This window comes from Pseudorasbora parva, chromosome 3 (assembly GCF_024679245.1).
Source record: "Pseudorasbora parva isolate DD20220531a chromosome 3, ASM2467924v1, whole genome shotgun sequence".
NCBI lineage: Eukaryota > Metazoa > Chordata > Actinopteri > Cypriniformes > Gobionidae > Pseudorasbora > Pseudorasbora parva.
This window is the reverse complement of record NC_090174.1, coordinates 27997363-28015712: the sequence shown is the minus strand read 5'-3', so window position 1 is coordinate 28015712 and position 18350 is coordinate 27997363. Positions and strand designations below refer to the sequence as shown.

The window sequence follows — 18350 nt, the reverse complement described above, 5'->3', positions numbered from 1 at the left end:
TTACCTCCACGCCAGAGCAGCGCAGAGGAGGAGAGGCAGATGAAAAAGAGGGAGGGCAAGAAGGGATGAGAGGCACAGTAAGAGCCTTTATGCTCCTTTTCTCGGGTTATGAAGGTCAGGAAAGCAGATGAACAGGATTTGTGTGCGTTGCCCCTCCCGACACTCGTAACTTTGATAGCACCGCTAGAGACTGTAATGTATTAGCTTCATATGCACATTGAGATGAGAGCTGACCTGGCTCGATGCACAAACTACCATCCATTTTTATAGGGAACTATAACATTTGAGCTGCTAGTGTTTCAATTTTACATTTACATAGTAATTTATTTAAGCAGATGATTTGGGTTAAAAATGTAACAATAACTGTCAGGGTTTATTTGAATGTTAAACAGACCATGTGATTCTAAAGGTACTTTTTAGACAGTCTTAATATTAGTATCATGATGCTATTTTAGTTTTAGTCGGCTTTAATGCTCTGCATGACGCTTTAATCTTGACATCGACTAGGATAAGAAATCTTTGAAGTCCACATTTACTCTCTGTTTCCAAAAAGTTAAAATGATAAATAAATGCATACTCCAAGAGCATTTCTCAACATATGTTTGATTATAACATCTGGGTGCTCAAAATGTATCGGTTGAATGCACATTTTAAACAGCTTATATTGTATCCGCGAGTTATTAGCCTTTCTGTGCTGCAGCATTGTAACGTACACAAAATCATTCAGAAACACAGAGATGTATTGTCAACAATAGCTTTGTTTCCATCCAAATGTGCAAATTAGGTGTATTTTGTTCTAGCAGATGACAATGGTGTTGTTAGTAAACAAAACATAAATAATCAGCGAATCAGACTATTTAGTCACATGGGTTTAATGTTCTCTACATCAGAATTTACTTGCCGTTTCCATCTCTTAATATTTGCCAAAAGTAAAAAAAAACCTCAAATGAGCGTAAAAACTAAACAGGGTCATAGCTAGGCCTGTCACGATAACAGATTTTGCTGGACGATAAATTATCCAAGAAATTATTGTGATAAACGATAATATTGTCATTCTGAGACCATTTTCATCTAAAATAATGATAATGGCATAAAAATGCAGGTACACTTTTTCAAAGATCAACAAACTTTAATTTCTAAAGACTATTTATCACTAAAAATGGAAAACATTTTAAATAACCACAATAAATGAACAAAACAACCAAAAACTATAAAAGCATGAAGTCTCAGTCTGTTTAAAAAATGCATTTAAATAAGTACCAAAAACAATAAATAAAATGGATTAAAACTGCAGCAGATGATTGTGTTTTAGGAGCATATTAGGGGCGGCACGGTTCACAAAACACACGGTTCGGCTCGTATCAAGGTTTTAGGCTCATGGTTTTCCATTCTGTACGTTTCTTGTTGTTTTTTTTTCTTTTAATCCAGAAATGTACTTCAGCATGTGATATATTAATTATCCACAATTTAGGATACAGTATTATTTTTTTTTGTTATATCATAGCCTAATCATGCACAAACTGAACTTGACCATCTCTGAGGAAAGTGATATTTTGATACAGCAAGAGAGAAGACATTGATGACATGCTTTTCATTTATTTGGCAAAAAAGGAGAATGTGTATTGCTATCTCTACAGGAACTTATGTGCTTGTTTAGACCACATAGATTGAACTGAAGAATTAACTTGCGTTTATCAAACTTCAGTGTAGCTTTAGGCCTCGTTTATAACGACGTGTCCGCTCGAACGTGCGGGTGCGCGCGGCAAAAATGACGTCGAGTGCGCGAGACCCCATTTCGCTTGGCGTTGTGCACGTCAAATTTCGTAACTTTGCGTGTGGCTCCGCAACCGAAGAGCCATGAGTTTCAGACGATTCTGCTGGCAGTGAATGAGGTCTCATCCATAGATATCCATAATAAAGGCTAGATGTCTCGTGTGCGCTGTTGGCCAATGGAGGTCCCCGTCCGCAACTTGCGGCCATCTTTTCACAGGCAGCTCGCTCACTCGTAACAGTGTGTTTTAATGGTGCATGTACTTTTAAATAGCCATAACTTGCTCAATTTTCAACCGATTTCCAAACTGTTTAGTTTGTTATAAACGTCAGAGATGTAGTTATGACACTACACATTTATGAATAATTATAACCATCGACTTCAATATGAAAGTAACATTGAACAGAACAGACAGGTGCAATAAAAAAGGTATTTATGTTAAATCAATATATAGGCTACTAAAACTGTGTACCGAATGGCACACTCTCAGAAAAAAAGGTACATTTCTGTCACTGGGGCGGTACCCTAAGGTACAAAAGTGAAAAGGTACATCTTTGTAACTTACTAACCGCTAAATGTTACATATTAATACCTTAAAAGGTACATATCAGTTCTTTAAGAGTGCATATTAGTACCTTAAAGGAACATAGTAGTACCTTAAAGGTACATATTAGTACCTTTTTGGTTTGTACCTTAGAGTACCGCCCCAGTGACAGAACTGTACTTTTTTTTCTGACAGTGCAACATGAGAAATTAATTAATTATATATATATATATATATATATATATATATATATATATATATATATATATATATATATATACTTTTATAATAAGAATATCACTATTATAATAAAATAATTCGTATTTAAAAAAATAATTACTAAAAAAAACCATGCAAACTAAGTTTCATTTTTGAAACTTATTATTATTCATAAAATCATTATTGGTGTCAATAAAACCTATATAATTGAACAGCTCGATTGTGGTCTCAGCCTTGATAACGTGCATGTAAGTAATAGCCTTGATACACAAGCTGCACGATTAAGTCGTTTATCTAAACAAAAAGCTGCAATTTCAACGTGTTAAAGCACCCAAATTTGTAGCCATGTTAATAACGTTTGTAAGAAACCAAACCATTTGTAAATCCATCAAGATTTCAGCGAGAGACAAGTATTTATGCTCGTACAGATCACTCATCTTACATCAGGTTTCACAGAGCCCGACAGAAAGCTTGCCTGTGACAAGATGGCCACCGGTGATGACGATGCTGACTCCGCCGTAAGACATCTAGCCTTTATTATGGATATCTATGGTCTCATCACGCCGCACCCGGTCTGCGTGTCAAGTATAAACAACTCCCCAAACGGACGAGGCACGCAGTCAACGAGAGAGACGAGGAAAACATAAAGCAAGCAAATTGCAATTATCGCGGCCGGAAAAATTATTGCGCTCTTTTTTTTATTTTATCGTGCGATTAATTGATTTATCGACTATCGCGACAGGCCTACTGTTGTGTGATTTATCAATAAAATATAGCTTAGAAACTGAAAAGTTGTAGCATATATTTCTTAGTAACTAAAACCCACAGCTTCACTATTAGTGGAGAGACGCTGTCAGGTGGAGTTAATTCACACACAATCACTCTCTCACTAATGCATTCATATCTTTACTGTGCTACTTTAGCTGTATCTGATTAAGTAATATGACACAAAAATAAAATAACTGAGAAAAATAAGCTGTTATGTAAGAGCCTGTGTCATATGCCATAGCTGTGCACAAGGCAACCCACGTTTCATCTCAAGGTTCAGACTTATTTGTTTATTAACGATGTCATCATTTTAAAAAAATCTGATATCGTTCAACCCCTACTACACACTGAGACTGGAGAAAGTCAGCACAGTACAGACTCATCCTGCACTCAGCAGTCTGACTGGTTCAATACGCGTATCTTCAGCTTGAGTGAGTTTGCCAAAGTAGCCAGAACTTGCTGCAGTGTGAGATTCACAAAAGGCACCACTGTCTTTACTTTGTTGTAATGTTGAGAGCTGACCGCACTGCTCATAAATTCATGCTGTTTGTTTTGACTAGAGGAATTGATAATCTCTAGATCAGAAATACTTCTACACCATTGTTTGCACTCAGATTTGTTTTGGTAAAAATCAATATGGTAACGTTTAAGTTAATTGGATTTTAAATACAGTTGCCTCCAAAACACTTAACCGGACACTTAAATTACACTTACACTGTAAAAATAAAATAAAATAAAAAGACTTAAAATATAAATTAATTAAAAAAAGCCTTTAAAAACTTACCGACCCCCAAACATTTCAATCATTTGCCCTTACGTTCACACAGATAACCTAACTACAGGTATGTACTTTTTAAGTTTATGGTTATTTCTGATAAATGCCTCTTGCTTGACAATTTGTTTCTAGTGCAAATACATTCAGACATCTTCAAGTGTGGCTTAAGGTTACTTTTTGGCACTATTGCACTGTACATGTTGTTATACGTGAAAGAATTTCAGGAACCAAAAAGCTTGTGTTACATGCATGCTTCAGGTGTCGTTTATCACAGACGCCATAACCAGATTATTCTCTGGCACAAATGGTCTTTGCACAAAAATAGTTAATGTGATGTGATGATGCATCCTATTTCAGCTTACTCCAACGGAGCTCAAGACTCAGTGTCCATCAGCTCAATGATCAACACTGAGAACAGGCTGGAGTGTGAGAGCAGCTCAGAGTCTGGAACCTTCTCCGTCGACTCCGTCATAGATGGGGCAACCAAATAAAACACCCTCACCTGCACCAACAACTTGATTTTTTTCCTTTGTCATTTGAGTTATTTCTGTAACTTTCAACTAAAAATGTAATGATTCTGTAACCAAATCCTACCTTATTGTTCAACATTTTGTTGTTAATACTGATCAGGTTGATCAATGTAGTGTTGTTTAACTTTTAAGATTTTTATAGACATTGGTTTTGTATTAATCGGGTTCTCAGAGATGATCAGAAATCCCCTTTTACTATGTTTCATAAAGTTCGATAGCTTCAGTTTGTTCACTCTGATGCTGCAGTTTTTAAAGACTTAAATGATTCACTTTCACTTTCTAGCAGAACGCTATTCAAAGAAATGACAGAGCAGAGCAATTTATTGTCACATATTGGTTCATGCTCAATATTGCTGTCATTGGGCTAATCTAACATCCTTTCCATGACCTTCATGCTGCAGACTATATGAGGGCTTCTCCGGCGTCTCCGTAGTGTTGTGTGGGACAGTTGGGTCAGAAGAGATACTATTAAATTATGCTTCAATCTCACAGCGAACGGCTTGTTTATTTATGGCCATCACTAAAGGACATCATTTAACTTTTGATGATTTGCATCAACCCTGTTCCTGTGCATGATCCAGCTAATGTGCAATGCTCTTCTGAGCTTTCTTTGTATAATGTGAAGCTCTGCCCTTGATTTTAATGGTCTTGGCACAGATAGTGTCCTCAGTCTAGTCACAAACAGAGGAGAAGAGGGACACAAAACTGTCCCTTTCCTTTTAGGCTCTGTTTGTTAAAGACGTTTGTTATGACAGTACATTTAACTATAAATGATGTAATTTTTTCCAGTATCTTGATCTGATTAAAACGAGCCATATGTTGTTTAATCTGATTTTTTTACTTTTTTATTATGGTGGCTGGCCCTTTAATATGCTTTGACAATCAGTATATCTCATTTACTTGTGTACAACTCAATATTAATAGATAAGAGATGTAAATTAATTTGATTAGATTTTTTTCTAAAAATGAATGTAAAATGTAATTACCTTTATGCATTTCCTTTTTGTGATTTTTGAACCATTTTGTTAGACTAACAGTTCACAGTTTGATTCATTTGTTAATTTGTTTTCCTGACAAGTAAATTTACCCACTGTATTTTGCTGGTGGTGTGGATGTGCTCTTGTCCTCTGACACCATGATGTTACAAATATTTTTATTAGTGTTATGATTATAAAGCAATGCAAATGCTAATTTGCAATCGTTGTGTGTTTATATGCTCTCATGTTCAGTGGAAATAAAATCATTATTGATGACTGGGCTTCACAAGGCTTTTGACTGTTGGGAGCTCGATATAAAACCTGAAATGAAAATTACTTGTATTTTCTTTGCTCTGCACCCTCAAAACATTCATTTGATTCTGCCCCATCTGCTGTAATCAATAACCTGACCATCTTGTTTTTTTTATTAAATGCACTTACTCTTAATTTCATCCCCCAGTGGTTTTAGTGAGAAGAATGTGGAGTTACCTATATGGCTTTGGCATTATAAATCACTTCTGGAGAGCAGATTGTACAGCAGTATCGATTGATCCTGATATATCACAGAAATTTACTGTCACTTCTGTTTTCAATTAAAGATACAATCAGTCAGATAATGACTTAATTGGATTTTACAGAAGATTGAGTTTTATTGTCCCGTGCTTTACGAGTTTAGTTAAGAAAGGCCGCTTTATCATAGGCTGTCAGCGCTGGGCTCCGGCGTGCCGCCGTGTCCTTCTGTTGCTGCTCCAGGTTTGTGTTCCAGCGACAGACTGAAAAGTGTCTGTGGATTTGTTTTCCTTGAGCTGCTATTGTGCCATCAATCACACCGGCTCCATGAAAGATAAAGCCGCCCCTGTCCCAAAGTCTCAGTGCATACTGTAGAGGGGGGGACAGGTGCTAGAGCTGCATTTTCTTAAGTCAAGGCTTTTGGATTTAAGAGAGGAAGAGGTCATCATAAAAGTGTTTGATGACAGTACGGTCTGAAACAAGCCCCAGTTTAATCTGTAATAATACATTTATTTGAATTGAATGCATTTTATTTTGATGGGTCTTTAAAGATATTAAAGAAGATTACTGAAAGTGAGAGAATAAAAACCTGACAGTGTAATGTATGAAGAACATGCAGATTGTTGTTAAAATATTCCATATAATTATTACAGTTACAGATCAAAATTAAAATACAAAATCAAATATTAGTATTCTTGCTTTGCACTTGACATAGAACAACCTGTTTATACTGGTTACATAAAGCTCTGCTCAATTTTACATTTTTTATATATATATATATATATATATATATATATATATATATATATATATATATATATATATATATATATATATATATATATATATATATATATGCGCAAGATGTTATGTATTATACAGTGAGGAAAAGAAGTATTTGAACACCCTGCTATTTTGCAAGTTCTCCCACTTTGAAATCATGGAGGGATCTGAAATTGTCATCGTAGGTGCCTGTCCACTGTGAGAGACATAATCAACAACAACAAAAAATCCTGAAAACAATGCAATGTATGAATTTTTTTTTTTTTTTTTTTTTTTTTTAACTATTTATTTGTATGATACAACTGCAAATAAGTATTTGAACACCTGAGAAAATCAATGTTAATAGCAATTACAGAGGTCAAACGTTTCCTGTAGTTTTTCACCAGCTTTGCACATACTGCAGGAGGGATTTTGGCCCACTCCTCCACACAGATCTTCTCTAGATCAGTCAGGTTTCTGGCCTGTCGCTGAGAAACACGCAGTTTGAGCTCCCTCCAAATATTCTCTATTGGGTTTAGGTCTGAAGACTGGCTAGGCCATGCCAGAACCTTGATATGCTTCTTACAGAGCCACTCCTTGGTTATCCTGGCTGTGTGCTTCGGGTCATAGTCATGTTGGAAGACCCAGCCTCGACCCATCGTCAATGCTCTAACTGCGGGAAGGAGGTTGTTCCCCAAAATCTCGCAATACATGGCCCCGGTCATCCTCTCCGTAATACAGTGCAGTCGCCCTGTCCCAAGTGCAGAAAAACACCCCCAAAGCATGATGCTACCACCCCCATGCTTCACAGTAGGGATGGTGTTCTTGGGATTGTACTCATCATTCTTCCTCCAAACACGTTTAGTGGAATTAAGACCAAAAAGTTATATTTTGGTCTCATCTGACCACATGACTTTCTCCCATGACTCATCAAAATGGTCATTGGCAAGCTTAAGACGGGCCCGGACATGTGCTGGTTCAAACAGGGGAACCTTCCGTGCCATGCATGATTTCAAACCATGACGTCTTAGTGTATTACCAATATTAAACTTGGAAATGGTGGTCTCAGCTCTTCAGGTCATTGACCAGCTCCTCCTGTGTAGTTCTGGGCTGATTTCTCACCTTTCTTAGGATCATTGAGACCCCACGAGGTGAGATTTTGCATGGAGCCCCAGTCCGAGGGAGATTGAAAGTCATATTTAGCTTCTTCCATTTTCTAATGATTGCTCCGACAGTGGACCTTTTTTCACCAAGCTTCTTGGCAATTTCCCCATAGCCCTTTCCAGCCTCGTGGAGGTGTACAATTTTGTCTCTAGTGTCTTTGGACAGCTCTTTGGTCTTGGACATGTTAGTAGTTGGATTCTTACTGATTGTATGGGATGGAAAGGTGTCTTCATGCAGCTAACGACCTCAAACAGGTGCATCTAATTTAGGATAATAAATGGAGTGGAGGTGGACATTTTAGAGGCAGACTAACAGGTCTTTGAGGGTCAGAATTCTAGCTAAAAGACAGGTGTTCAAAAACTTATTTGCAGCTGTATCATACAAATAAATAGTTAAAAATCAGATATTGTGATTTCTGGATTACGTCTCTCACAGTGGACATGCACCTACGATGACAATTTCAAAACCCTCCATGATTTCCAAAGTGGGAGATGTTAAAATTTTAAAACAATTATTTGTATTATTTAGTATGATCCTGAATAAGCTACTTCAAATACAAGATGTTTACATATATACACAGATGCAAATATCTAATATCAAATATCTGCCAGCAACTCAAAGCATTTAGGCATGCAGCAGAGATGGTCTTATGAGGAGATGCAAGGGTCTGTGGGAGAAAATGTAACGGCTAACTTGGATCACGAGACACCTCAAAATATAATGGCAGTGTCGTCAACGTTCAGAGTTTTATGACAGTCAGTTACAGTTTACGTTACTCACAGTTTATTGTGGATTAGCGTGTTTGGTTTGTGAATAATGCTCTGTATATCTGGTGTGTTGTTCTGTTGCTGTAGCTCACCTGCTTCAAGGTTCGATGTGTGTCTTGTTCAGAGATGCTCTTCTGCAGGCCCCTTGGTTGTAATGAAGGAGTTACTGTTGTCTTTCTGTCAGCTCAAAACAGATTAGAATTAAGTTTGTTCATTAAATAATAGCTTTATTGGGCATACATAGCAGTAATATAGTCACTAAAATATTAATTGTAATTTAATTGTTGAAATCTGGAAGCCATAGAAAGAATACATTTATTTATTCATATTTTTTTATAGTTTACCTTCATTTTTAATAAGCATATCGTTATATCAGTCATACACAGCAGTCATAAATCATTACATTTTTTCTTCCTTAAACAACAGTATAATACAATTATAATTATTAATAATTTATTCATTTTGTCTTTATTCATTAAAATGCATTATATCAGCATGACAGCCATATTTATTTAAATTCAAGTCTTATTATAATTGGTAAAACCTTAAATACATTTTTATCATGGTAAAATCTACATGTAGTCTTACCAACGAAAGTATTGTTTAGTGTAAAACATGTTAAAGTTTAGGCAGTCAATTCATTAAATATGCTATTTCCTCGCAAAATCGGTTTAGAAGACTTTAGAAGGGATTTTTTTTTTTTTGCCTGGTCTGATAAGTCTCAAATTCTGCTGCAACATTCAGATGTAGGGTCAGAATTTGGTGTATAAACAACATGAAAACATGGATCCATCCTGCCTTGTAGTCCTTGCTCACTCCAGGCCTTTGGGATGTGGTGGAATGGGAGATTCACATTATGGATGTACAGCGGACAAATCTGCAGCAACTGCCTGATGCTATCATGTCAATATGGAAGTCTCTTATGAATATTTCCAGCTCCTTCTCAGATCTCTGCCTCGAAAAATAAAGGCAGTTCTGAAGGCAAAAGGGGGTTTGACCCGATACTATCAAAGTCGTGACCAGTGAGTGTATAGTCCACAAGACAAAATAATAACTGAATTTACACAAATCACCCATTTCAAACTTTATTGAATTTTAATATGCCCATTAGTATTGGGCTTGTTATGACTCTAAAAACTCAAAAAATCGATATATTACTCATTACTAGTAACTCCTTTGAAAATGTATATTATTTTACTTATTAGTCCTAGACAACAGTAATTAGCTTTACTAATAGTTACATTTTCCTTTACACCCTAAAACATTGGTACCTGCGTCCTTTTTGCAGCCTGTGATTATATGAAATTTCCTGATAAATGAAGATTACAGCTGGCTCAAACTGATGACAAGCCATGATTCTTTTAAACAACTTGGTTGTAAAATCTACAACAGGGCTTAAGCAGATAACCAACCAAACATGTTGGCAGAACGAAAAAGAGGCCAACAAGCACCAGCACATTTAATCTGATGATGAAACAAGTTTATACAGTAGTATGCTATGTATATATCTAATCAACAACGAGTAATAGGATGTGGTCTTTGAACGTTTCACTTACAGTAATGACCTAAAAATACTAGTCTTAATACCACTGCACAAATTACATGTGACATTGATACTTTTGTCATCCTTTCTTCCTACAAAATTAAAATAATGGCTGTATTTCCAGCCACTATATGTGCGCGTCTCCATCTTCCAACGAAGTAGCGAGCTGCCTTGGTGACGTTCCTCTGTTCACTCATGACAACAATTATGAAAATTGATGGGGATGATTGGATTTTTAAATTTCAAATCATTAGTGATTGTGACAAAAAAGTAGCTAGTAACTAAATAAATACCATTTTTTGGATGGTAACTGTAATATTACTACCTAAATTTTAGTAGTAATTAGTTCCACCAGTTACCAGGTAAAGTAATACTACGGTGCCTTTGCACTGTTCATCAGGAAAATATTTGGTTTTCTGGCATCTTCTTTATGTTTGAACCTCTTTCCAACAGTGGCTGAATGATTTTGAGATCTCAACAAGATGCATTAAAGTCACCATGAAATTGCAGTTCTTATGTTTTTATGGAACATTGCATTATAAATTATTTATTCATGAACGTCATTATTTTGATTAAATTGAATGTACCTCCACTAAGTTCCCCCCTCACTCCTGCAACAACATCTCTTCTCTGATGACGTGTTTACTGGGACGCAAGCCGTTTTACTCGGATATACGTCACAGTAATACATAACATCTTAAATATTCTGCAAGGGGTATGTAAACTAAGCAGAATTGTATTATTTGCCAACATGTCAATGTGACAAGAATAAACCATTTTTAGTTAATACATTATTTTATTAATTATTATTTAGAATAAAGGATTATTTTGTTTTAAATATAGTACATGCCCAATTATGCCAATAACCTGATCAAGCGCCTGACCTGTGAATGTAATGGCCTGAACATGAAACCCTTTTCCCCAGGCACAATTTTTTTTTAATGAATACATTAACTGTGCAAGAAATCCATAATGAGTCTAATTGATTGGATATGAAGCTGTCAGCGAGTTTTTCAATTACTTATTTGTTGTATTAAACTTAGAGTTTCAATTGCACTCAATTGTATATTTTAATTTCCATTAGAGTGGGTTATAGAGAATAGTTGCTTTTGTTCACGTTGAGATGGAGAGGGTGTGGCGGGGAGGTCTGGGTCCTGTCAGAGTCTCAGTGATTTGAGTGCCCTTGGAGGCTCTGTCCATACAGAGGGAATAACCAGACATTTCACTGGACAGATGTCCCATCATTACTCACAACATTGAAACTATTGGCTGCCTGTCACAGAGCCGCAGTGAAAGAGAAGCCGATCGGGGTCTCGGTGGACAGATCACACACTCAACGTTGAGTCTATACATAATTACCACTATAAACCTCAATCAAACCTGACAGAAAGTACAAAAAGAGACTAAATTAAATGTAATTAAATACACGTTTTTAGATTAAACAGATGAATGACAGTATTCCTTGACTGAAACATTAGACTGCTTACATGCAGAAATAACAAGTAACCTTTTGTGTGTGTAGCCTATGGAGACATGAAGGTTATTGTTTTTTTGTTTTTTTAAGATTAATCTATTATACATATAACAATAATACTTAAAATCATTTGTAAGTTACTGGAGAGTTTAGAAACTGTGTTTTCTAAATTAATAAAGTAAAATTTAAAATGATTAGGGAGTGAAAGTATACCTCCCACTGAGTGGTTGACTGTAGAGATTTAGTCTGTGTCATATAATCAGTTTATGGTTTCTTGGATCTAGACGTGGGACGTTTACTGGCTTTATTCAGTCCTTCAGCTCAGTATAAAAAACGTTTTAGCTCCACATAGATAAACCACAGTCTAGTGCGGCTAGTTCACTTAACCCACAGAAAATGTAATAATCTTTCTCTGTTGAAAATGGACACTTAAAAAAAAACAAAAAAACAATTCCACTTTGAATAAGTGGTATTTAAGCCATGCTTTAAATACATTTATGACCACAAAATGAATGAACACCCAAAACATTACTGTGACATTCTCTCATTACTGTGAATTAGGTTACACTCTAGAAAATTCTGAGTAAAAAACAACCCAATGTTGGGTCAAATATGGACTAACCCAGCAGTTGGGTTGCCTTAAGCAAATATTTAACCCAACCGCAGGATTAGAACAACCCAATCGCTGGGTTAGTCCATATTTGACCCAACATTGGGTTAAAACAACCCATCATTTTTTAGAGTGTATACTTTATTTAAAGGTGTCATTGTTACAGTATAATAATATATTTAAGTAATAATACATGCAAGGACGCTGTAAAATAAAGTGTTCCCCTGAATTCTCTTTCGTTGATTCAATTTAATCATTAAGTTCTGAACAGGCACACAGACATATTGGATTTTCTTTTCATGTATATTTATATTATTTTAAAATAATAAATCTGTAATCTGTATTTTAAATATGGCTTTGGTTTCATTCATTTTCTTTTATTACATTCAAAGGAGCCATCTATTTCTTTATTTTCTGGTTGGTTGGTTAGTTTGTTTTGCTTACTTCAAATCTTAAAAGCAAACAAATGTATCAAACTGTAAAAAAAAAAAAAAAAAAATTATAGTTGTTAACAAATGTGCATTTTCGCCGTGTTCTCGTTTTTATTTTCCATACACTTTGATGTCAATCAGTGACAGAAAACATAAATAATTGTATTAGCATTTGTGTTGTCCTCCCACTCCCCTTAGTGTGAATTCCCCTCGCCATGCACAGACTGCACGCTGCATTATCGTCACCTTGAAATTTCATCTGCTATTTTCCAATTAAAAGCTTAATAGCCCTGGAAACGGAGTTCATGTGGTGAAGTTTACCGTGGCCCCCAGTTCTCAAAGTTGTGCTGCCGGGATCCCATTACGTGCTTGAATAAACCCATTTAGGAACAGAAACGGGACTCGAGGGTGCCCGGTGTTGAGTTTCACTGGACTTTAAAAGCGATGGGCATCATTTAAAAAAAGGTGTGCTGCAATTTACACCCTACATCGCGCTCCAAATTGCATTTAAAGTCTGTGTATGTTTACTGTGTGCACAAAACAAAATAGGCCTGTTTTATGTAGATGACATCGCCTATAGTTCACTTGATTGAAATCATTTTTTTTTTTCATCTGATCCTTCCAGAACTCATTTGGTACAAATCCAAATTATATTGCCCAATTAACTCGCATGCATGTCGGACTATTCAACATTTTTCATGGGAATAAGTTAAGAGCTCATTCAAATGCAAACCACTATATTATTGTCGCTTGTGTTTAATTCGAATTCACAGCGTGCGGTTAAACTAAATACCAAAGGGGTTGTAGGATTTTCATGAAAAGCGCACAGCAGTTATGTGAATTCTTTTATACATTCCCACTTAATTTTTGAAATTACTGCACTCCAAGAGCCTCATATGTTGAAAATCACCGTGGGTCCGATTTTAAACAACCAGTACAAATAACGGTGGATTATTATTATTCAATTCCCTTTCGTTTTTTTACGCAGTTTTACTATAGGGGTAGCTTATAACAATTCACTTATAGATTTGATTTAAAATAATGCGCATTATTCAATTAGGCTACTTTTATGAGAGTCGACGTTTTGGGATTAATTACTGTCAATAACTTTCGATAGTCTATTGGTTAAATGTGTTAGTTTGTCTAATGCAGCCGATTTGATTCTGACTGAGGCAACTACTTTTCAAGCGAAACATGTTTGTGATGTAGGATATGTAGGCTATAGCCCTCTTGTGTTATGTAAATAATAAAGTAATAATTTACAACAGTAGACTATATGCGTTATTTATGCGTCATCCTTTGGACAGATCCGAGCCAGTGCTCGAGCAGCCAAATTGGTTACAAACTTTTGAGACATTTTATGGACTTCCTTATGAGGTCTCCAAGTTTGAACAGATCAGAAATAATTCCCACGCTGCTTAAAAACACTAAGGTCGTTTGCTGTTGGTATTAAAAGGTTGCACATCGGCAAGATATTGCTCAAAACTCGAGTTGTAACTAGAGAAAAGCGAGACTTCCTCCCTCCATCCATCCAGTGTCTGCTGGAAATTGCTCGTGACGGTGATGTGAGAAATAGAAGTTACTCGTTAGTGCGTGTCAGATTGCCTGATGCACTTCTTTATTGCGGGGCGAAAGGTGGATCCTCGTCTTAAAGAGTCAACACCTCTCATCACGAGTGTAGCGAGCAGCAGAGGGGCTTGATCTCTTGACTGTACTTGACAGCACTCTTCCTCTACTGCTTATCTGATGCACTTGCGCCTCTGGCACCTCTGGAAACGACTTGAGAAATGAATGGCTACGGATCGCCCTACCTCTACATGGGGGGCCCGGTGTCCCAGCCGAGAGCGCCCCTCCAGAGGACCCCCAAATGTGCCCGCTGCAGGAACCACGGGGTGCTCTCCTGGCTGAAAGGGCACAAGCGGTACTGCCGTTTTAAGGACTGCACTTGCGAGAAATGTATTCTAATAATCGAGCGACAGCGGGTCATGGCGGCTCAGGTGGCGCTGAGGCGGCAGCAGGCGAACGAGAGTTTGGAGAGTTTGATCCCGGAGTCACTGAGAGCGCTGCCTGGCATCACGGTGGGGAGCGGGGAGCAGAACCCAAACAACCCACGGTCAAGCGACATAGACCTGCGCTGGAGCACAGAGACAGTGACCCCTAAACCACCGCAAGGTAACCGCTTACATAATAACTCAATGTTGTAGACATTTTACTCCGGTTTTGGCAACACCGAAGGCGAAACGAATAGCGTTTTGCATGCTGTAAACGTTATTGTAGGTAATCTTTTTAATTTAATAATTACAATTTGCCTATAATTTTTTATTGTTGTTAAAACATTATTATAAAAAGCTTGCATAGCCTAAATATAATAAACGAGATCACGATTGGGTTAAAACCACAATACTTTTTAAACAGGCCTAACATTGCCACGTTATTGTTAGCAACAATGGCTACATACACAATTATCTCAAATATCTTACAAAAATAATCTTTGCACTCAGCAACAATTTTACTGATCGAGACAACCTGATAAAGCATAATGCGGGCATTTTTGTTTCCTGGAAGTTAAAGCCTTTTTTCCTGACCCGGAAAAAAAAAAAAACTCATAATAAGTAGGCTATTGTTACACTGTAAAAAAAATATATGTTCAATAAGTTATGAAAACATATGTTTTCACATTGTTTTAATTCATCAAAATAAGTTAAGAAATGTTAAACTTTTTTATTAGTTATACGAGATGTAACTCATTTTTTAAAGTCAGTTTAACATAATTTAAGATGAAATAACTTAAACATCGAAAGTCCATTGCACTACTAAAGGTCATTTTTTTTTTTTTTTTTTTTTTTACAGTGTAGGGTATTCATTTTCTTGTTTTACAGCCTATATGGCGTTGTTCCTGATATTTTAACCATCGCAAACACGTTTATTGAGCGCTACATGTCAGATTAAAAATAGCTCGTCTACATCCCAAACCTGAAAGTTATCTAGTCAAGAAATGATCTATATTTGAATGTAAATATTTAAGACAACCACACATGTGAGCTGATGAACTTATACAGTTTGAAAGATTGCATTCTCTGACTGTCAGTGTGCACATCACCTAATAGGACAGACCCTGTCGGTCATATCGGGAGGTCAAGCTGAAAATGCAAAGATGTCCAAATTAAAGAAAGTAAAACGTTTCTAAAGTAATCCGTTTTCAAAACTGTGAAGTGGAATCGACATTAGATTTCTCAGTGCCACCGCGTCAGCGTTTTTATGTGAACAGTTAATAAAGTCGCCCGTTATAAATCAGAGGAGTGCTGACAGGTCAATAACCTGAATGTTGCACTTTATAGTCTGCAGAATCGGACAGTGTTTGACTAGGTCCACTCTTAAAAATAAAGATTCTCAGGGTTTTTTTTTTTCCAAAGAGATGTCATAGAAAAAACATTTTAAGTCCCCCAATCACATTTTAGTGAACAGTTCTTAGGTGTAAAGAACATTTTAAAGATTTGAATAACCTTTTTCCACTTTAAAGAACCTTTTGTGGAATGGGAAAAATTAATTAATGTTAAATGTTCTTAATGGAACCCTTAATGCCAATTAAGAACCTTTATTTTTAAGTGTATAGTGAGTCGGACCTTAAGCTGGACGGCTTCCACTTCGGTCATTCTGTATGAAATGCCTGTAAATTATCAGACCATAAAAGATTTAAATTAAAATGTATTTAAATCTTTCAGACTGTTTCATGATCATTTCATTTTTTTAAATCATAATGCAGCTCGATGATTTTAATGTAGCGTCAGCATCACTGTATTAAGATCTTTTGATATGCAGTATGTTCATGAAGTCCATGCTTGTGTGCGTGTGTTCTCCAGACCTAAATGAGGATCTGTCTGGTGAGCAGTCTGGTGGAGAGAACGGAGGCAGTGCCAGCGACAGAGAACCAGAACCAGCCAGCTCCCCTGAGGAGTCTAAACCTAACTTGTGTTGCACCCCTGACACCTCAGACCCAACCCCTCAGCTTGAGGAGTCCCGCTTTAGCCTGTCTAAATCCTGCACTGAGCCGGAGCCCAAAGCTGACAACCCCAAATACTCTCCTGAGCCCAACCTCCTCATCGAAGGCCTCTCAGGCTCTGTATCTCTGCCTTTCAGTCTGAGGGCCAACCGACCTCCACTGGAGGTCCTGAAGAAGATCTTCCCAGCCCACAAGCCAGCAGTCCTGGAGCTCATACTGAAAGGCTGCGGTGGGGACCTGGTTGGAGCCATCGAGATCCTGCTGTCCAGCCGTTCCACGATGAAACCAGAGAAGATCCTGTCTGAGAACGCAGATGCCCTGGTTCTCCCGTCAAACGGCCACCTTTTTGAGCACCCGCTAAGCTCTTATCCCGTCTCGTCTTCCAAGTGGTCGGTCGGTTCGGCCTTCCGTGTTCCCGATTCCCTGCGCTTCTCCTCAGAGCCTTCTGGTGGAGTACCAGGCCCTCTTAGCATGCCGCTACAGCACGGCTTCCCACAGCCGCCTCGATACCCGCTCCTGTTGAGGAATTCGTTAAGCCGTGGCCAAGCCGGGCCCTTCATGCACAACGATGTGACTCTGTGGAATACCATGACTTTACAGCAACAGTATCAGCTGCGCTCACAGTATATCCCGCCATTCTCAGGCCCTTCAGCTGGAGTGATCCGCAGCTCACCGCTCCTCACCAGCAGACCCACCGAGGAGCATCGGATCAGCATCCAGGAGGAGAGCTGCCCTGTCATCGCCAAACAGAGCATGTACGCTGCAGACGAGGAGTATGATGAAAGATCTGACTCCTCAGACTCCAGGATCCTGAATACTTCCTCCTAACTTCTGCTCACTCCAGCGCTTTCATTAGGAGGATGGGAAACGAGCACTGAAATGCATTTCAAAAGAAATGATACAAAAGAGACACTGCTCGTCTAGGAGCGCAATGAAAAGTTAATCAGTGCATTATTTGAAGTATTGTATTTCTATCTGAGGTTGTTGTGCCAACTTAATCATGTGTGGAACATTAGCTTTAATTTTGGGGGGAAGGAAATCATTAAGGTACTATTATTTGACCAAAAAGTCAGAATAACTTAATATATTTGAGCACAGTGATCTCCATTTCCACTTTGCATGAAATGTACCATAACAATTTATTGTACAAAAAAAAAAAAAAAAAGATATTCCAGCGGTCCTGCATGTAAAAGTATGGCAAATAAACCTTCTATGAACTGTTATTGTCATTGTGTTTACCTGAAGCGAACATATACATGTATTAAATATCTGCAAAACAAACATTTATTATTTTCAAAAATAAAGGAAAAGAATAGGCTTGGGTTTGTATATAACGCAATATATATTCAGAGAGAAAAAAATGAAGTATCCACTCTTTAGATTAAAAAATTAATGGAATTTATTTTTATTTTTTAGAATATAGAATATCCATTCAAAGAAAGAAAAAAGAAAAGACAATTTAGTAGCAACTGTATAATTTTAAACTTCAAAGAATATATTACGTT

The 18350-nt window shown here is 37.2% G+C and overlaps 2 protein-coding genes across 3 annotated transcripts in view; both read left to right on the top strand.

The window, feature by feature from the left end:
* Positions 1 to 5865, top strand: part of dmrt1 (doublesex and mab-3 related transcription factor 1) — a 52075-nt gene extending 46210 nt beyond the window's left edge. The window contains exon 4 of one of the 2 annotated variants that reach the window (XR_010904348.1): positions 4435 to 4571. Coding sequence is in view for 1 of the 2 variants with exons in the window: in XM_067438275.1 (XP_067294376.1) it covers positions 4435 to 4568 (134 nt within the window). In the remaining variant the exon portion in view is untranslated. Of the gene's footprint in view, positions 1 to 4434 lie in introns of both variants that reach the window. The other variant, XM_067438275.1, reaches the window with a different exon arrangement.
* An 8245-nt stretch (positions 5866 to 14110) lies between these two features.
* dmrt3a (doublesex and mab-3 related transcription factor 3a) lies at positions 14111 to 17972 on the top strand. The gene is made up of 2 exons (XM_067440073.1): positions 14111 to 15017; positions 16706 to 17972. Exons 1-2 carry the CDS (start codon positions 14633 to 14635, stop codon positions 17671 to 17673), a joined length of 1353 nt encoding a protein of 450 aa, XP_067296174.1. The 5' UTR covers positions 14111 to 14632; the 3' UTR covers positions 17674 to 17972.
* The last annotated feature ends 378 nt before the right edge of the window (positions 17973 to 18350 follow it).

Excerpts from the sequence above, each read along its gene's own strand:
- dmrt3a (XM_067440073.1), top strand. The coding sequence starts at position 14,633 with ATGAATGGCTACGGATCGCCCTACCTCTACATGGGGGGCCCGGTGTCC. Across the intron at positions 15,018-16,705 it reads GACCCCTAAACCACCGCAAG|ACCTAAATGAGGATCTGTCT; the intron begins GTAACCGCTTAC and ends TGTGTTCTCCAG.